We start from the raw sequence: 20859 nt of genomic DNA on the forward strand, positions 1-20859 counted from the left end.
TCCCAAGTAGCTGGGATTACAGGTGCCCGCCACTGCACCTGTCTAATTTTTGTATTTTTAGTAGAGACGGGGTTTCACCATGTTGGTCAGACTGGTCTCGATCTCCTGACCTCGTGATCCACCCGCCTTGGCCTCCCAAAGTGTTGGGATTACAGGCGTGAGCCACCGCACCCGGCTGGGCAGTGCTTTTCATTCCTTCCGGGATACCATGCCTGTCACAGTGCACTGTGGCCTTTCCTAGAATGTGTGTCCCCTCTCAGGTGGCCTGGCAGCACCCACACCACACCTGTGCCTCCACTAAGACGCTCCCTTCCAGGCCAGTGCCCTGACGTGGGCCCCATGGCCAGGGCACTCCTGCTGGACAGAGCACTCCCTGTGGGATGACGTTTGCTTGAGGACCTCCACTGCCTGGCTCAAACTCCAGGGGGGTCATGGGAATGTTCCTAGTCCCTCCATAACCCATGCGGGGGCATAGCCCACCCAAGGCCAGGGAGGTCCACCTGCTGCTGCCTCGCAGCCACAGGGAAATGCATTCTCTTCCTCTGAAGCCAGGGCCTGAAGAGCGCCCTCCTGGGGAAGCTGTGGACCCTGGGGCTGCCATGGAGACGGGACTCCAGAGGCCGACTCCACGCCCTGCTCAAGCCCCTGAGTCTAGCGGGACCTGAGAGCCTGCCCCTGGGGCCTCCACCTTGGTCAGGAAGCAACTTCCCTTTTCTGCTCAATCGAGTTGAATGTGGATTCTGTCACTCACGCCTGAAGGAGGCCTAGTTCACAGGAAGGCCACAGCTGAACAGGGTCCTTCTTCCTCCACGGGAGCGGGGCCACAGGAATAGAGGCAGATGAAACAGCAACTCTAGCCAGAGGGAAGCTCCCGGTGAGGAGGCTGGGCCAGGCCAGCACAGCTGCTGCAGCCATCTGGGCCTCATACACCACGCTACGCAAGAAAAATGTCCCCTTTAAACCTCGATTTCTCGTAGAAAACACAAAGAGGGCTGAGCTGACACTCCACTGGTGTGCACGGGGGCGGGGAAAGGGTACCACGTGTGTGTCCCAGGGAGACGCGACCCCTTCAGGGATGTGCCAGGGGCCTGCGTCAGCCTGAGGCCAATGAGGACAGCTTCACAGAGATGCGATGGTTCTGCATAGCTGCGTCTTAAGTCGTCAGGAACGTGTGCAAAGCCCGGGGCAGAGGCACTCTGTGCTTCGGAGCCTCTCTTCTCTGTTCTGCACTTTGCAGGACAAGCAGTGGCTGTCATTGTGTGCCTGCCCCTCTCGCAGTGCCAGACGGCTGAGGCAGGAGGGCCCAGGGCTGCATCCTGATCCTGCAGGTCTGCTCTTTTCGCTAATGCTGGTCGAGAGGTAAATAAATCACGTTTTTAGTTTCTGGCAAGTTTGGGTTTGTCCCTGTGAACTCACAATTATTTTCCTCTTGCAAAATAATAATAGTTTTCAAATGGTAATATTCCAACATTTTTCTTTAAACTACTTGGTTTACCCAAATCCGTTTAATTAGGTAGCAACCCAAGGCGAGTCATTTCTGTCCCGGCCTTGGGCAGCGAGGCTGCCCTTTCTATTTTCCTTCCTGATGCTCAGCCACTCTCCTTCTGATGCATGTGCAGAGCATTCCTGACTGCAGGCTGACGAGGCAGGCCCTGGTGGTGTGGCCTGGCTGCTCTGCCGGGGGCTCCGGTCCAGGACTCCCATTACCTGCTTGAGGGAACGGAACCCGCCCTAGACGAAGCATGAGACTGGGCCACGGCCTGGGTTCACTGAGCTTCCCAAACTGTTTTTAAAGTGTTTTGGCTCAATAAAGCTCTAAACAAGTTTTGCCAGGCACTTTTTCCATTAATTTTTGAACCTGAGTGAGTTTCAAGCGAAACCTAACCCTGCAGTTCTGGCTCATTACACTTCACTCATGGAGATGCTGGGCTGGGGCCGTCTGGTGCCGGAGAAGAGATGCTTTTTACAAAGCGGTCAGGGCCTTGCTGCTTCTGAGAGACAGGAAGTGGCATCTGCCAAAGTGCGAGGGCACATGAACCCTCAACACCGAGGTGGCCACTGCAGGCCGGGAGCAGGGATGGGGGTGGGGCCATGGGTCAATGCCCAGCAGAGCAGCCCAGCACCTGCACCTGGGGCTTGGCTGGCTCCGCCCCACTCAGACAGCCCCTTTGAGGTTTAATTGTGGTAAAATAGCCATAACATAAAATTTACCATCTTGGCCATTTTTTAAAGTGCATTCACGTTGTGCAAACATCTCCACCATCCATCTCCAGAGGTTTCTCATCCTCCCAAACTGAAGCTCTGCCCGTGAAACAGGGACTTTCCTCCCTCCCAGCCCTGGCCGCCACCTGCTCCCTGTCTCCGCGGATCTGACAACTCTGGGGCCTCCAATGAGTGGACTGGGATGGGGCTTCTGTGCCTGCCGTCTTCAGCTTGGCAGGACGTCCTCAAGGCACATCCGCAGCGTGGCCCGTGTCCGAATTTCTTCCTTGTTAAGGCTGAGTCACATCCCTGTGGATGGGTTGGGCCCCACTGTGGGTCCCTCCTCTGTCCACGGACACTCGAGTGACCTTCCCCTTTGGCTGCTGTGAGCACCAATGGTGGGCAGGCAGCTCTTCCAGACCTGCTTTCTGTTCTCTCTGATGGCGTGGTGACTGTGTGTGCAGCTTCCTGGGGGCTGCGGTCCTCCCGGTGCTCTCCCACCTGCCCCTTTTTGGTGGATGGAGCCTGGGGTCCCTGCAGATGGCCCCACTAGGGTCCCCAGGGTGCCTTGGGGACAAGGGGTGTGTCTCTCCCTGTCTCTCTCCACTCCCCTCCTGTGTCTGCCCCTCTCTCTCTCTGCCCCTGGCAAGTGTGGTGTCTGGTCGCTGCTGAAGGACCTCCCTCATCACTCCTGTGTTCTCAGGTTTATAGTCCTCAGAGGCTGGGGCGGGGGCCAGCAGGGTGCCCCCATCCTTGCCATGGGTCTGGCCTAGGCCTGGAGGGTGGCCTGCCAGGAGGCTGCAGGTCGGGGTGTCCCCTCCTGAGCGGTGTGACCGTCACGGGGCTGCAGAGGTGTGCAGCTGAGTGACCAGCCAGCCTGGACACCTGGGACCAACACACCTGCGGATCCCACCGTGCATGATCTGGGTGGCCGTGGGCTCTGGGCGATCTGCATGGGGTGGACACCTCCTTGTCACCGCTGCCCCGCAGTGCTCCTGAGAACTTGTGTGGGGCCCGAACTGCAGGCTCTGGGAAGGGCTGCAGGGGACAGTCTGTCTTCATGAGTCCACACTGAGGGGCGTTTCAGAACCCACGGGTGGCCTGTGGATTGGGGCAGGGCCCGGGGAGGGCCTGGAAGGGCCGAAGCAACCAAGCCGGGCCCCAGAGGAGAGGCTGCAGCCCCATGGGTGCAGGTGGGCATGACCCAGGACTGGGATGCCCAGACCAGTCCAGGACGGGCTTTCCAACGCAGGCTGTGCTTAGGTTTCAGCATTTCAGGTTTCCTGTGCCCCAGCCCTGCAAGGTCTCCCAGCCCCGTATAGCCACGGAGGCTGGCTTTGGTCCCCAGGCCCCACGACTCACCTGCTGCCGGCGCGTCCCTGCTCACCCCGCCCCGTGAGTCGCGTCAGGGATGCCTGGGTTTCCCTAAGTGCACAGCTCCACAGCTCTCAGCCGGGCTGTACCGTCAGCCACGTCTCTGCTGGTTCCCTGGCACAGCCCCCGCCCCTGGCTGGGCCCCCCGCACAGTCCCCACACTGGGTCTGGGCTCCTGGTCCTCAGGTCACTGAGAGCTGAGAGATGAGCGATGACGGTGCAGCCCAGGGCCCGATTCTGTCCCGGCCCACCCCGCTCTCCTCTTACTGCCTTTTGTTTCTTCTCATTTTGTCACAAATTAGGGGGGACTCAAGGAGGCCAAGGGGAGGGCCCTGTCCCCAGGTGAAGGCACAGAGCCCAGAGGACGCAGCAAGAATTTTCACAGGGGACCGTGGATGGCATCAGTCCAGGTAGTTCCTAGAAACAGGCAGAGCCAGAGACAGCCAGTGCCCCTGGTAAGGCGACCGTGGCCGTGATGTCCCCATACTGGCCCCCTGCTCCTGTCCTGTGGACCTGGTTCTCTCTCTCATTTTCTCATCTAGACAGTTACTCCCACCTGGATGGCCCCAGCTGGACAAGCCGAGGCTCAGGTCAAGAGGACACACGGCAGTGGGACGGGAGCAGGGTGGACAGGAGCAGGGCGGGCTGGCCCGGGAGCCTGGTGCATCCCGGCGGGTCAGCAGGAGAGGAGCAGGGTGAAGTGGCCTGGAAGCCTGGCGCATCCTGGACTGGGCACCCACAGCCCCTGACCACCAGCCCTGCAGGGTCCGCACGAGCATCTGTGCCTGGGAGTCAGCATCAACATGTGGCCCGGGACCCCGGTTAACCCCACTGTCTGCACGGGGCTCCCCATGGCCAATGGAAGTGAAGAGGGCAGTCTCAGAGCCCGGAGATTGTACATGGATGCACGAGCTACTGTGAGGATAACATGGGAGCTCTCGCGGCTTCTCCTTCTCCTGGCGGGGTGCTTCCTGTGATTGTGCTGGACGCATGGTGTGGGCACAGGAACAAACCTTCAGCTAGGAGAATGGGCAGTATTTTCTCCCCAGCACCTACAGGCAGGGAATGTTAGGTTTACAACTTCTGAGGGACTACAACTGGACCCGTTAGAGACAAACTGAAATGCAGACAATTAAAAGTGTCCCTGAGGGCGGCAGGCACCTGCGATGGAAGCTGGTGGTGCAGCTCCTTCTCGTGGCCCCAGCTCTTCTGCATAGCCTGGCCCGGGGCAGCTGCAGGTGGGAAAAGCGAGGCACACTCGGGATGGCCCTTGTTTTGCTTGTCTTTCCCCGGGGCCCCTGGGGGAGGTCAGGAGTCCTCATCCGGCCAGGCCTCACCCCAGCAGGATGCCCTGAGGAAGGAACACAGGGTCTACAGGGCCAGGGGTTGCTCCACACGGGGCAGCCTCCGAGGAAAGGTCTCCTCGAGGGAATCAGTGAGAATCACGACATCCCATTCCTCCAGGGCAAGAGCCTTGCTGGCTCCCCACCTGCAAACACAGCTGTGCTTGACCCCAGGGAGAAACTGAGGCAAGCTGTGAGAGGGCCTCTCGGGACAGGGAGAAGGTCTGAGGCTGACCTTGTGGTGACGGGGGAACCAGCCACGGCAGACGGTGCCCCCTCGGCTGCCCTGCACAGTCTCCCAGGCAACCCAACGACAGCAACAAGTGCTGGGAGCCCAATTTTAAAACGGACACTTCACCTAAAAATCCAGATTTCTGACTTGCAGTGACGCCTGATCTCAGGGCCTCCCTCTCTTCCTTAATGAGGGGTGGAGATTCCAAAGGCCATGTGTCTCTTCCAGGACATGGTCTGTGCTGGCTTCGTCTTTCTAGATCTGGACCCCAGCGCTTCTGTTCGCATCTCGGGTCACAACCAGGGCGATGTCCACCCCCAGCGCGGATGAGCTCGGTGCCTGCAGCCTTCCGGGCCCAGAACTCTCAGGACCCAGGCAGAGGTGGGGCTGGAGAGTTTCTGGATTCTCTTCCAGGCCCACAGGCGCAGGACAATCCATTTTGGAAAATCCTGTTGTTAGCCTGAGCATTGAGGACTCGGCAGAACTGGCACGAGGACCCCTTCCTCCCGGGCTTCTGCTCGGCCATGGTCCCCAGGCCCACCCGAGGGGCCGACCAGCACCTGGGACGGGTGGTGGGAGCTGAGGCTGCCCTGCAGCCCTCCACGGGGGACTCTCTCCCCGTCCAGACACAAGTAACACCTCCTGTGTACAAGCGCCCGCGGGACGGGAGGAAACTCTTCAGCGAGAGCAAACTGGCTTTCTTGGGGACCCCGTTTCAGGGGTTGCTTGTTGGTGCTCAACAGGACACCATATTCAGAGGAATCCCCAAGCTATCAGCTTCTCTAACCCCCAAAATGCGAGCTGGAGCCGGGATGTCGGCCCAGGTGGCCTCGCAGGTGCCATTTCGTGGCTTCTGGCTCCCCCTTCTGGAACCGCCTGAAATGACAGCCGTCTGCAGTAGCAGGACCCGCAGCCCGGGGTGGCGGGGGTGCCTGGTGTCCCCTCCACGGCCCAGGACTTACGTGCTGGGGCCTGGGGGGGGGCTGCTCCTGAGTGGGACTGAGTGGCTTGCTCAGTTGTGCCAGGGGGGCCTTGGAGGTGGTGACCCCAGCGGAGTCCCTGACCCTAGGAAGGGTGCACCTGGGCCTGCCCGTGACCGTCACAGAAGGGAGGCAAGGCCAGCTTGTTTGGTCCATGTCGGGGTCTTGCTACAGGTTTCTCTGCTGGGCCTGCACAGGAGAGGAAGGCACTGGTGGCTGTCGGGGGTACGGACTTACGGGCTCCGGGAATGCAGTGCGGCCCTCAAGGCATGGCCGTCACTGACCTGGAATCGGATGAGACTATGGAAAACTGGCGAATCCTCGCCCACCTGCCGCCCCTGCTGGGTGCTGGCACTCTGCTCTCGTCACCCCAGAGCACCAGGCCGCAGTCTCGGGTCTGAGCACGAGCTGCTCTGATGACAGGCTTTGCTTGTATCTTCCCGCCCTCGGCTCCAACCTCCCCTTTCCAAGGAGTCTCCCAAGGCTGCCGGCCCTGCTGGTTCTTCCGCAGCACTTACCTCCCTGGGACCAGCTATTCCGGGCGGCGGACAGGACCGTGAGGGTCACGCCTCTACACGTAAACCTAGAAACGTGGGGCCAGCACAGCACTGGATGCTCGGGGACGCTGCCCATCACACGCAGAAAGGAGGAACGGGCTCCTCCTCCTGCAGCACCGCTGACTCCAGACACGCAGAATGCTCTCCCCAGGATGGGCACCCTCCTGAAGGGCTCTGGGGCTGTACGGCCGGCTCAGAATTTCTGGGGCTGACACAGGTCCAGAACCTAAAAAGCAAAGAGGTTACACCGCAAGCCGGCAGCCGGTGGAAATACAGCCTCTCGCCTGACCTCAGAGCTGGTTCCTGAACTGGAGCTGGAACTGGATCTAATGCCCATCTAATGACCCTTTAGTGGGCTGTTATTTTCTTTAATCCAGCAGAGAATCCATGTCACAGACCCGTTCCGACTGCCTTGCTGCCCGTCTGCCGGGAACGCCCTGTCCGTCTCGTTTAACCCTCACAGGCAGCAGCCCCCGTGGGGTGATTTTGTTTACGGGGGAAAAGACCCCTCCCTCCTCCCGTCTCCACCTGCCCCTGACACATCTCGATTTCTTGAGACGAGTCTTCAACCGTCTCCTCATCAGGATCCAAGTGATCTACGGCCGGTCGTTTATCTAAAAGCTGGACTGCAGTGTTATTCCCAAAGGCTCAGGGGTTCAGCTTTTCTGAGGTTATTGACAATGTAATCAGTCTATTAGTGTCACAGGTGGGTGGTTTATTTGTACAGGTGCACGGGGGAGCAGCCTTTCATTTGCACTTGGCCTCCACCCCCGAGGCCCGAGCGTGTGACCCCATCTCCTGGGCTGCTGGCTGTGGACTTAAGATTTCTACCGTCCCAACGCCCCCAATGCAAACTGCTCCGGCAGAAGCGATAAAGACACGTAAAATCCAAGTCAGCCCCCCAGGATGTGGCTTCCGGGCGACACCGACTTGGTGCACAGAAGGGAAAATCCCAGGCAGCCTCCGGCAGCGACCAGACGCGCCCAGATCACCGAGCGGACAGCAGCGACACCTTGTGGGGACGCAGGAAATCGCACCCTCGCAGGGCCAGGCCCGTCTGGAAATTCAGAACGCTCAGGACAGATGACCCAGGAATTCCATTCAAAAGGCCTGTTGCGTATGGGGAAGACTGGCAGCTTCATTGCTCTCTGCGGCTATTTTCTCCTCCGCAAAGCTGCGGGGGACGGTAGGTGGGTGCTGGGCAGCCCCTCCGCTGGTTGGTGAAATGCCCTTGGAGCCCCACGCACACAGCGCGGCCAGGATTTCAAGTGACAGGGCCCACCTTGATGGGAAACGACGCGGAAAATGAACAGGTGAAACTCCTGGCAGAGGCTGCGGCGCCTGCGTGGAAAATACAGAGAAACTCTCCTTTGAACCAAGAGGCCTGGTGTTTGACCAACTTCTGCTGAGGCCTCCAAGAAGGGGCATTGCTGCAGGCGGCACAACACACCGGTTTCGAGGAATACCCCAGGCACAGGACACAGCTGAGGAAATGAACTCCTGGCCCCAAGAACCTTCCCAGCGTCACAGAAGTGAGGGGTCTGGCTGGGCGACACCATGAATGCAGCGTGGCAGCCGCATAGGCTTTCATCATCTCAACTGGTGCGTGTTTCCAACCAAGTAAACTCCCACGACCAGGCAAGTGAGCTATCTTAGGGGATGTGAGTTTTACAGGACAGCTGATTTCTACCTATAGAAATGGCGTTCGAGTGTGATTTTGCAAATATAAAAAGGATGGGAAGGACACGCGTGCTGGCAGCAAAGTCTCTGGGCAATGATTTACGCTGGTGGCTGCAATGGAATTGTGTTCGGAAACACCACTGTTTGTACGACTTGCCTTCAGAACGTGTGAGAACAGCTCTTTAGTGAGAACTCAGTAACTCGAGTGTTTTACTGAAAAGCGAAATGCGAGTATAAAGCGATGTGTCTTCAGCAAAGGGCAGGCCGCCTGTCTGAGCAGGAGCTACAGCTGGTGTGGACACAGGCCTCCGTGGAGCCTCAATTTTATTACATTTGAGTAGGAATGACTGTGTATTATAACATCAAAGAAAGAATGTGAATGTTAGGGAATTGCAGAAATTAAACTTTCATTCTGATTCTTAGAATGCCAGAGTAAGATAAACCCTTTACAGTAACAGTAAAATAATTCGGGCTCATTTTCAGTAGAAACTCAAGCTGCTTCAATATGGAAACAGGATTTTGACAAACACAAAAGAAGAAAGAAAAGCAGGGGTGAAGCCCCACACTGAGAGGGAGAGGCCGTCCTGGCATCTGTGCCCTGGGCTCGCCTAGCAGGGGTGAAGCCTCGCACTGAGAGGGAGAGGCCGTCCCGGCATCCGTGCCCTGGGCTCGCCTGGCAGGGCTGACGTCCCTGCACTGAGAGGGACAGGCCGTCCCGGCATCGGTGCCCTGGGCTCGCCTGGCATACCCTCCCTTTCTCGTGGTGCTCGCTTGGTAGCAATGGCAAACCCTGTGTTCACTGGAAAGGGCAGAAGGTGCTGGGACCAGCCCGCTGGGGGTGCACAACCCCTTAGGAGGCCAGCTTGCAGTAGCTTGGCGGAGACAGCTTGCGCCTCAGGTACTTGAGGACATACAGCGGGAGGCAGCTGACCACGGTGATCGCCGACACTTTCCACAGGAAGGCCACGGTGGTGATAAAGGCAACATCTGTTGGCAGGAAACAGAAAAAAAGGTAAGAGCCGACAGGAAGCCCTGGGCCCTCATGGCCACAGCCACAGACCCGGCCAGGCCACCGGGCGGTCTCAGCTTGCCACGGAACTATCACCGTACGTTTATAGGAGCCCAGCTCCAAATCTCAGGTTTTCCTGACTGCAGAATTGTTTAACCTGAATACCGGGCATAATTCATTCTTCTTTTAATGGAAAAAACAAACCAAAGCATTATAAAGAGATTGTAGGCCAGGCGCAGTGGCTGTAATCGCAGCACTTTTGGGAGGCCAAGGCAGACGGATCACTTGAGGTCAGGAGTTCGAGACCAGCCTGGCCAACATGGGAAAACCTCATCTCTACAAAAAAGACAACAAAACATTAGCCGGGCATGGTGGTGGGCACCTGTAATCCCAGCCACCGGGGAGGTGGAGGCAGGAGAATTGCTTGAACCCAGGAGGCGGAGGTTGCAGTGAGCTGAGATCACACCACTGCACTCCAGCCTGGGGACAGAGTGAGACTACATCTCAAAAAAAAAAGTTTGCAGGCCAGCTACGGTGGCTCACGCCTGTAATCCTAGAACTTTGGTACGCTGAGGCGGGTGAATCACCTGAGGTCAGGAGTTTGAGACCAGCCTGGCCAACATGGGGAAACCTTGTCTCTACTAAATATACAAAAATTATCCTGGTGTGGTGGTGGGCGCCTGTAATCCCAGCTACTCAGGAGGCTGAGGCAGGAGAATCACTTGAACTCAGGAGGTGGAGGTTGCAGTGAGCCAAGATCGCACCATTGCACTCCAGCCTGGGTAACAAGAGTGAGACTTCGTCTCAAAAAAAAAAAAAAAAAAAAAGGGTTGCAGATGACTAATGTCACCAAATACCACTAAATGGGTAGACAATGCTCTGTGGCAGAATTTGTAAAGGCACTGAAGCACTGGAACAGACACCAACTCACCTAACTTGTGGGAGTGGTTTGGACGATCTAGGCTAGCCGTTTTGGTTTTTGTTTTTTTAAGGTAGAATTGACTTTATGAGGGGCTGGGGGCATCAGAGGGCAGCCGGCAGTTCCATCTGCAACACAAATGCTCAGACCGGTCTGCTCTTAGAGGCTCTGAGCCCGGCCCACCCAGAGAATGTTCTCGCCTATCACCCTCCCAGCATCTCCACAGAAGAACCATGTACTCACCATGGCCGAGCTGTGCTGCTAATGACTAGGCCACTTACATTCCTCACAAGAAGAGGAGGTGAGAAACTGGATATTTACATACTTCGAATCTACATATAGTGGAAATCCCTTTAGACTGTTGCCGGATGGGATAAAAAGATCTATGGAGCAGAGTTAGAGGCCTTTGTAAAATAAATGACAGAGGGAAGCGCCAGATCTCTGTATGAAGGGGAAGTCCTACGTTTGTGTGTACTCATTTTCTGAAGACCCTGAAAATGTTTTCCAGGAGCTCAGCCCCTACAACTGAAAAGGCAAACATGTTTTAGGGACTCGTGCAATCCTTAGCAGATGGCAGGGGGCCTGGCCCCTTCCCTTCACTCAGGGCCACCAAGCCCCCAACAGGCAAGCCAGCAGCACTCAGCCCACGACGAGCCAAGTAAGCACATGGCCACCAGCTTACGTGACATCAGAGAGTTCGTGAGGAACACTGAATTAGAGGACGGTTTATTTTTCGGATTAGTTAAGTATCTTTATCAATATTGTTTGGCTAAATTTCTACACTTTTGAAAGAAAGGATAACTTTACCTACCTAAGAAAGCTCCAAAAGACACTCTGCCTATACCTGTTCCAAAACAGGAATAAAGAAAATAAAGGACAGATTAAAGGAGATAATGGGTATTTCAAGGGGTTAGCAAACGAATAAGAAACACATTAAAAGCAATAAAATGGCAGGTGCAAGATGCGTTTTCAATGTGGTTTTAACCTCTCATTTCCCTGCCTGTTACCATACAACTGTTTAAACATCACCGAAACCCAACAGTTAAGTTTCCTGTGTCTGAGAAGCACACACCTTGGCATTCCCGAGGAGACAGAGACCTACCCAGGTCTGAGGAGCTCACCACAGAAGGTGCACGTGCTGGAGGGCTGGCCATGTTCTGCAGGTGCGAAAGGAGCTCCGCACATTCGTTCACATGTACGTAAGCACGTTACTACTGATCTTCACACCCGTTCCCAACGGGAAGTGATACCATCTCCAGTTTGCAGATGCAAAAGCTGAGGCTCAAAGCGGTGGTGAGTCCTGCCCACGCCTGTGACGCGTGTCTTTGTCATTTTGTGAGCTCACTGTGGCACTTAGCGTGTTCACGTGTCCCTGAGTATGTTAATTCATGATCATACAGGAAAATATTCTAAAAGCCGATTTTCAAAAGAAAAATAACTAGGACATTATAATTAGAAAATAACCATTTCTTAGAAGCCACGGGTATTTTCTGAGAGTTCTTTTATGTAAGAACAGGAATATTTCACATTTTCCTCCATGGAGGTTCACCACTGCACCAACGCTCAGGCACTGAGATGGGGACAGGTGCACAGGCGGCTCCGTGTTCGCTTCCGGCAGGCCCGAGTCCGGCTCCGTGTTCGCTTCCCGCAGGCCCGAGTCCGGCTCCGTGTTCGCTTCCCGCAGGCCCGAGTCCGGCTCCGTGTTCGCTTCCCACAGATCTGAGTCGGGCTCCGTGTTCGCTTCCCGCAGGCCCGAGTCCGGCTCCGTGTTCGCTTCCCGCAGGCCCGAGTCCGGCTCCGTGTTCGCTTCCTGCAGGTCCGAGTCCGGCTCCGTGTTCGCTTCCTGCAGATCTGAGTCCCAGCTGCTCCTGAGTGGCTGTGCTGCTCATGTCAGGGGACCAGCCAGTGACCAACAGGGCTCAGCGCCTCCTGTCAGGGGACCAGCCAGCCAGTGACCAACAGGGCACCGCACCTTCATCCGTAGTGCAGGGACGGTAAGAGCAGGCACTTTCTGATATGGGTTTTACCATGATCCACAACTTAAGACAACGTATTCAGAAGTAACAATAAGAAAATGCTTCAAAATCATGAATAGACAATGATTCAGAAAACAATTCCAAGGCAACTTACCAAAATATTCATTGAGAAAAGCGAGTGAGGACACGTAGCAGCCCAGGCTGAGAAACTCGGCCACCACCATCAGCCAGTGCCATGTGCGGACGGTCAGTGCCACCATCAGCAGCTCGGTCAGGATCAGTGCGGTGAAGGAGATGGCCACCACATGGACGAACTCAGACTCGAAGAGCACTAGGGCCCCGTACATGAGGATGCCACCTGAAAAACAGCAGGAGCTTTTTCCACGCACACGAGCAGGGTGTAAGCAGCTAGAGGAAACAGCCTGGAACCAGCAGCCTCACTGAAGACCCTTAAACGAGCAGATAGGCTGGGTGCAATGGTTCACATCTGTCATCCCCGCACTCTGGGAGGCCGAGGCGGGCGGATCACGAGGTCGGAAGTTTGAGACCAGACTGGCCAACATGCTGAAACCCCATCTCTACTAAAAATACAAAAAAATTAGCCAGGCGTGATGGCGCACACCTGTAATCCCAGCTACTCAAGAGGCTGAGGCAGGAGAATCGCTTGAACCCAGCAGACGGAGGTTGCAGTGAACTGAGACCACGTCACTGCACTCCAGCCTGGGCAACAGAGCGAGACTCTGTCAAAAAAAAAAAAAAAAAAAAAAGCAGATAACTGTCATGCCCATGCTTCATGCTGATGAACAAATCGCTTAAACTCTGGATTATGGACACGAGAATACGGACAAAATAAGATGGGATCCCAGCTAGATCAGTTAGAAATGGCAAATAGAGGCTGACAAACATTCTCATCTCTGGATGCAAAGCCACACCTCTACTACCTCTACTTCAATTAGTGTAAATAGTTACGTGTTGCATGTAACTAATAGATCTGATCTGTTAGTTATGCTTTCAACAATCTCCCATTTAGATGAACACTAAACAAAGAGCAGCTAATGGCTTCTCCTTACAGAACTCAGATTCCTCAGTCTTTTCACCACTCTATGAAAGAAAGCCATTGTGCAGGGTATACAATGTGTAAGCGCTTGTTAAAATCTTTCTGGATTAACATTTAATTAAAAACTAAGTCAGTTTTTGGGTGACATGCATCAGTTAAAAAACAAAAGGGCCCATGTTGCTGGAATATTGATTGACAGGACAAACGGAAGGCAGTATTTAACTGCTGGTGACATCTTAAGCTGTTGGAATTTAATCTGCAAGTAAAAACAGTATTGCTAAAAGAAGACCAAAATAAAAAAATTCTTTAGTCCAGTAAACTAAGGATCCCGTCTTACCTTGGTAAATACTGATTAAAACCCAGATGAGGAAGGTTTTGAAGGACAAGGATCTTCCCTAGGGAAACAGTGGAAGAGTGTCGTTAATGCGCGGAACCACCTGCTTGACTCACAGACCCCGGGTCCACAAGCCCCATCCATGCCACCCCAGCCACCTGGTCTACCAGCATTTCAGGGTGCCTTTTCCTGGCACCCGAATCCTGAAGAAGCTGCCTGGGCCCCACACGTGTCCACTGGTGCCTGAGGTTAGAGGTTCAAGTTCTCTTCTGTTTGACCTGCCGTCTTGTTCGATGTTTAAGCCATAGTTCTAATAAGCCAGGAGTGATGTATACAAGCAAACATTTTAATGAACCAGGGGGGAAAGGCTCTTGGCAATAAAAACATTTACCCTTATTGTGAACAAATACTTCTGTATTTACTGTTTAGTTTTTTCAGATCAAAAGATACAAAAGGTTAACAGCTCTTCAGTAAGGATGGCACATCCCAACTGAAGTAAAAAATTACCCCTCAAACCCTTGTTGGAGAACGTGTCACATCCATAACCCCACATGGATGGAATGGGTCCTTGTGCCAGGCTCTTCACTCTGCGAAGCTGAAGGCAGGTGATGAGGGGGCCGGAGGCAGGGGAGCTCTGGCCCACAGGGTTGCTTGTCCCGCCGCACCCCTGAAGATTAATTCACAGTCCAAGAAGAGAGGCTAAGTCACTAACAACCGCCCTGACTTGTTGGTGCTAAGGAGCTGTCAACAGTGACGCGTGTCGCGAGGCCCTGTCTTGATGCGAGGACTTCGTTTACTTGACACCTTCGCGTCTATTTTCTCAGTTACGGAGGGCAGACGTCATTTCCATTTACCGACAACGAAACTTGAGAAGTTTCCTGATTTCCTTAGGTTCTCGCTGGAGGCTGGGGGCGCTAAGTGTAGTCTGCCGAGCAGAGCCCAAAGTCCTACCCTGATTTAGAGCTTCCCCATCCACGGGGGAGATTCTCCGAAGGACAGGAAGTGGTTTAAAGAGCCACAGAGGAAAGACAAACCCTCACGGAAGCTCAGGGGACACAGAAGACAGCAGGGAAGATGGAGGACGGTGACAGGCTGTGCTCAGGGCCCGTCTGAACCCGCACCTGCCTGAGTCTGCTGAAGACCTTTACACAGGCATGAGCCATCAGAGAACAGAGGCGCGGACGCTGGAACTGCGGCTATATTTCTGCAGGAGCCCACCAGTGGCAGATTTACTAATTATCATTCTAGTTGTAGTTTAAATATAAAAGACAAGTGTGGTGACATATTAAGTGTTTTCCTAGGTTGCAAGGGTTCGTGTGTGAAGATGCTGACGGAGCCTGAGCCCTTACCACACGTGAATATGAAAAGGAAGATTCAAACTCACTGTGATTAAAAAGCACTACTGCTGTTTTTTGTTTGTTTGTTTGTTTTTTGAGATGGAGTCTGGCTCTGTTGCTCAGGCTGGAGTGCAGTGGCGTGATCTCCGCTCATTGCAAGCTCCGCCTCCCGGGTTCACGCCATTCTCCTGCCTCAGCCTCCCGAGTAGCTGGGATCACAGGCGCCCGCCACCACGCCCAGCTAATTTTTTGCATTTTTAGTAGACACGGGGTTTCACCGTGTTAGCCAGGATGGTCTCGATCTCCTCACCTGGTGATCCGCCCGCCTCGGCCTCCCAAAGTGCTGGGATTACAGGCGTGAGCCACCGCGCCCAGCCAAGCACCACTGATTTTTAAAAAGCAAGAAACTTTTAAGTTAAACCGTTTATGTACTCTAAATAAGTTCTCACGGTACGTATTTCCCGAGCACATTTCTCTCCCTGGGTAATGGTAGGTGTTTGGTCTTTGCTCATGAAATTCATCTGTAATTAAGTACCTGGCTCATTTTAATCAAAAACTGTAAAAGGAAATTTATTTTGACATAAGAAAGAAAAGGCTATTTTGTGGCCTGATTTGCTGGAGTGTATTCAGTTTTATTCACGTGGGACAATGACGGGCGTCTACGTGGAAAGATAAAGCAGCGTTTGTGCGGTCTCTCTTGTTAGGAGCTGCCAGCAGGGAGCCAGCACCGCAGACCCGCACCCGTGGGCTGTTCCGTATCAAAGCAGACGACATTATAGATTAATAAAAGCAAACACAACAGAACGGGTACAAAAACCATCAATAAAATAGATAGTTTGAGAAAAACATGCGTACATCTCCTATTAATGGCTCCCAGACTGTAGCTGAGAACAAAATCCTGTTATATTTGATGGTACAGACACGTTACTCAAAGCAGCAATTCATTCACTAAGGGTTTCATGTGACGGACAAAGTCGCTCTTCCTGGGCCAGGTGCCACTTCGTCTGGTTTAGGAAGAGGAAGCCGTCTGTTACTCTGACTGATGCCCCGTATGTGTGGAATGCCTGGAGGGGCGTCCTGCCTAGCACACGCCTTCCTGCTGCATCCTCGGGCTCAGGACTTAATCTCTGTGCCTCAGTTCCCTCCTCTGTAAAATAGAATAGTGGTATGTGGCTCATGTGCATGAAATAAAATGAGCCATGAAATAAAATATACACAATGCCAGCAGCATAGTAAATATTCAATGAATGCTACTGTTATATTTACCAATTAAATATTATGGATTCAGAAAGTATATTTCTATTGTACCAAAAAACGTAAAAAATAAAATCAAGCTAATTTTTTTTTTTTTTTTTGAGACGGAGTCTCACTCTGTCGCCCAGGCTAGAGTGCAGTGGCGCAATCTCAGCTTATTGCAACCTCCACCTCCCAGGTTCAAGCAATTCTCCTGCCTCAGCCTCCCTAGTGGCTGCGATTACAGGTGTGTACCACCACGCCCAGCTAATTGTTGTACTTTTAGTAGAGACGGGGTTTTGTCATGTTGGCCAGGATGGCCTCGAACTCCTGACCTCAGGTGATCTGTCCGCCTTGGCCTCCCAAAGTGCTGGGATTACAAGCGTGAGCCACTGTGCCCAGTCAAATCAAGCAAATTTTAAGGAAAGATTAACCCACCTTAAAGTCATATGCGCACAATTATTCGTTTGGAAGGCTCAGGGCGGCGGTGCACGGAGCACGCTCATGCGTGCATGACATGAGACGGGGTCCCTCTGCGTGGATCGGCACTGTGGGATGAGACCAGCCCCTCCAAAATGCCAGGGCTCCTGTCCTGAGTCTGTAACCACTGTTCTCACTATTACAATTTATTCTCCCAGCCTACCTCCACAATATACTTTCTCTGATTCTTTTTTTTTTTTTTTTTTTGAGATGGAGTCTCGCTTTGTCTCCGAGGCTGGAGTGCAGTGGTGCAATCTTGGCTCACTGCAAGCCCCACCTCCTGGGTTCATGCCATTCTCCTGCCTCAGCCTCCTGAGTAGCTGGGACTACAGGCGCCCGCCACCACGCCCAGCTAATTTTTTGTATTTTTAGTAGAGACGGGGTTTCACTGTGTTAGCCAGGATGGTCTCCATCTCCTGACCTCGTGATCCGCCTGCCTCGGCCTCCCAATCTGATTCTTAGTAGAACAACAACAATAAAAAATTTCGCCTGTTCCCATAATTGTAATTATTTGAGGGAAGTTTGGGAGTGTGGAGTAGAAAGATCCTACAGGCAGACACAAGAGGAGAAAAAGATGCAGCCAAAGTGTATCAAGAACAAACTCTACAAACAGAGAGGGAAGGATGGTGCGCATGGTGGCGCGGGGGAGAGAAGCCCAATTAACTGGGGCTCTGCACGTGTCTCTGGCCTTGGCAGGAAGGGAGGCTGGAGAGGAAGAGCAGGTTTCCTGCCACTCAGCGCCCGGCCTGCCCAGCTCCTGAGGGTGTGAAGTCCTGCAGCAAAGGGGCGGGTAAGCAACGTCCCAGCAGCTCCTCTGCTTGCCAGGCTCACTCCACTGTCGCTTTTCTTTCTTCTATTAATGGTCTGAAATTATGGTTACTGATTTCTTCAAGGTCTCATTCCTTCATTCTTACATGGATAAGCTCAATTTCATTAAACACAAATCCTAGAATACAAAATGAACTTCAAATATTACTGGACAGAAAGTTGCTGGACAGGTTAAACGGGAGCTGCCAAGCAGACAGTGTGCACCTAAATGGGCTTGCTGCCGCGGACTGGTCGCAGCTGGGCGAGGGCCAGGCCAGACATGGGCTGGTTATAAACTCCATACTTTGAAAGATAAGACTGCAGCTTTGCAAACACAATTCTGATTTTGTAGAGACAGGGTCCTGATCTATTGCTGAGGGATGGAGTGCAGTGGTGCGATCACAGTTCACCGCAGCCTCCACCTTCCAGGCTGAAGTGATTCTCCAGTCCAGGCAGCTGGGACCACAGGCACATGGTGCCATGCCCAATTCTGTTCATCTCTCCTAGGAAAACTGAAGACTTTCTCGGCTCTGACTCTGTTTTCTAATCATTTTGCCTTGAGATCACTTTAGACTTGCAGGGAAGCTGCAGAAGCAGTGCAGACAGCCCCACGGCACCGTCCAGCTCTCCCGGGGCCACGGCGCCGTCCAGCTCACCCGGGGCCACGGCGCCGTCCAGCTCACCCGGGGCCACGGCGCCGTCCAGCTCTCCCGGGGCCACGGCGCCGTCCAGCTCACCCGGGGCCACGGTGCCGTCCAGCTCTCCCGGGGCCACGGCGCCGTCCAGCTCTCCCGGGGCCACGGCGCCGTCCAGCTCACCCGGGGCCACGGCGCCGTCCAGCTCACCTGGGGCAACACTCCACGAAGACACAGACACACCCCTTGGCAGAGAAACGGTGCGGAGGTCCCGGTTTTTCTCGAACGCAATTTTCCTGCCCAGGGCTCCTGCACTGCCCTGGCCGTCATGTCTCCTGGGCTCTGTGATCTGGCCAGTGCCTCTGTCTCCCCGTCTTTAATGACCTGGCTGCTCCTCAAAGCTCTGGACATGTCTTTGTGGAATGCCCTTGTTTTGGATTTGTCCAATGTCTTCTAGCGATGACACTACTGGGGAGGATTTGTTGAGGGGACGCGTGTTCCCCGCAGGGCTCCACAGCAGGAGGTGTGGCCTCTCTCATCCCTGGTGATGGGAACTGTGACCCCGGGGTTCTGCGTCCCTTGGAAGACCTCGTGACAGTGGCTGCTGCCCTGATGCCTCCGCGGGGCCTCTGACTGCCCTGGTTCCTTCACATTTATAACTGGAATCCTCCGGTTGAGGAGGCGCTTTCTCTGCACATACATGGTGGAGGTGGAGGTATCTGTGTGCTCTCTGGGTACCATCTAGTCATGCTGCTGTCTGGGCTGCTGTGCAGGGCGTTAGGTGCTGGGCCCTGGGAGGCTCAGTCTCTGACGCCGTCGGACCCGTCTCCTCCACCAGCCGCACTGATTCTTGTTCAGCAGTTCCTTACTTTTTTGTTCCACAAGAAGTTCCAGGCTCATCTTGTATTTTCCTTGCCTCAGCCCTGGAATTAACCCCTTCTCTAGGGCTCTGCACGGTGGGGGACAGCACAGGGCCTCGTCCGCACGATCTGCACACTGAGCATGCTCATTGCCGCCAGGGTTCGATTCCAGCTGCTCGACGTACGGCCTAGGACTGTGTGTTTACTAAGCCATGCTCACACATGTCCATGTTTATTTCTTCATCTATTTATTTATCTCACAGAAATCACAAGCCCAAACTGATCTGGGCTTCAATCCAGCCCTATATTTCTAACTTTGTCACTAACGGGAGAAATCTGCTTCTCATTAGCTACCAGGCATGGGCTTATTGGTTCCTGTGAGAAGCAAATGCCAAACGTAGCCCATGGTTTGCAGTTCTTTTTTTTTTTTTGAGACGGAGTCTCGCTCTGTCACCCAGGCTGGAGTACAGTGGCCGGATCTCAGCTCACTGCAAGCTCCGCCTCCCGGGTTCACGCCATTCTCCTGCCTCAGCCTCCCGAGTAGCTGGGACTACAGGCGCCGCCACCTCGCCCGGCTAGTTTTTTGTATTTTTTAGTAGAGACGGGGTTTCACCAGGTTAGCCAGGATGGTCTCGATCTCCTGACCTCGTGATCCGCCCGTCTCGGCCTCCCAAAGTGCTGGGATTACAGGTGCAGTTCTTTTTGTCTTCAGCCTTACAGCGAACCAGAGGCAAAAGCTTTTCCCAAGCCACTGAAAAGAGCTCCTTTCTCCCCAGCCCACAGCGTGGTTCTGTGGTTCATGGGCCCATGCAGCCCACGCTGTCCTCCCGTGGGCTCCATGCTGGTGCCGTCCAGTGGGCTCTGACAGGGGCACAGGCAGGTGTCCCCCACCACCACGCCACACAGAGCAGCTCCCGCACCCACACCCCCTTGGGCTGCCTCTCCGGTCACCCTCTACACTCAAACCTTTAGCGGCCACAGGCGGGTCTCTTCCCTACAGTTCTGCACCTCCCACAGGTGTCAAGTAGAAAGAACCACTTTCCAGTCTGGCTTCTGTTGTGCAGCAAAATGCAAAATGCATGATCCAACATGTTGTGTGAGCCAGCAGTAACCCTCTCACTGCTCAGCACAATCCCACTGCCTGGTGGTATGACACACAGACTGTCCATGTCCACTAGGATGTCCTTCCATCACGCACGGGCTGTCCCTGTCCACGGAGATGTCCTTCATCCACACACAGACTGTCCATGTCCACTAGGATGTCCTTCCATCACACACAGACTGTCCCCGTCCACAGTGATGTCCTCCATCCACGCACGGGCTGTCCCCGTCCACGGAGATGTCCTCCATCCACACACGGGCTGTCCCCGTCCACGGAGATGTCCTCCATCCACGCACGGGCTGTCCCCGTCCACAGAGATGTCCTCCATCACACACAGACTGTCCCCGTCCACGGAGATGTCCTCCATCCACGCATGGGCTGTCCCCGTCCACAGTGATGTCCTCCATCCACGCACGGGCTGTCCCCGTCCACGGAGATGTCCTCCATCCACACACGGGCTGTCCCTGTCCACAGTGATGTCCTCCATCCACGCACGGGCTGTCCCCGTCCACGGAGATGTCCTTCATCACGCACGGGCTGTCCCCGTCCACGGAGATGTCCTCCATCCACTGGCTGAAGGGCATAGGGTTGTTTCCAGTTTTTGGCAACGATGACAGTGCTGCTGTGAACATTCATATATACGATTTAGTATGAATCTGTTTTCATCTCTCTTGGAGAAATACCCAGGAATGGACTACTGGGTCATGGGGTAAATATATGTTTACCTTTGTAAGAAATGCCC

General features: G+C 54.3%; 1 protein-coding gene across 13 annotated transcripts in view; it reads right to left on the reverse strand.

Annotated features, from left to right (window-relative positions):
• Positions 1-8561: 8561 nt before the first annotated feature.
• LOC105489277 (ATPase phospholipid transporting 9B (putative)) overlaps positions 8562-20859 on the reverse strand; it is a 289967-nt gene continuing 277669 nt past the window's right edge. For 10 of the 13 annotated variants that reach the window (XM_071085806.1, XM_071085805.1, XM_071085803.1 and 7 more), the window contains 4 exons: positions 13667-13724; positions 12427-12630; positions 11108-11140; positions 8562-9355 (listed from right to left, as the gene is read on the reverse strand). In XM_071085806.1, the coding sequence (XP_070941907.1) occupies positions 9219-9355; positions 11108-11140; positions 12427-12630; positions 13667-13724 (432 nt within the window). In that variant the 3' untranslated portion in view covers positions 8562-9218. Of the gene's footprint in view, positions 9356-11107; positions 11141-11171; positions 12226-12426; positions 12631-13666; positions 13725-20859 lie in introns of those variants that run through there. The other 3 variants (XM_071085804.1, XM_071085807.1, XM_071085811.1) reach the window with 3 other exon arrangements.

This window comes from Macaca nemestrina, chromosome 19 (assembly GCF_043159975.1).
Source record: "Macaca nemestrina isolate mMacNem1 chromosome 19, mMacNem.hap1, whole genome shotgun sequence".
NCBI lineage: Eukaryota > Metazoa > Chordata > Mammalia > Primates > Cercopithecidae > Macaca > Macaca nemestrina.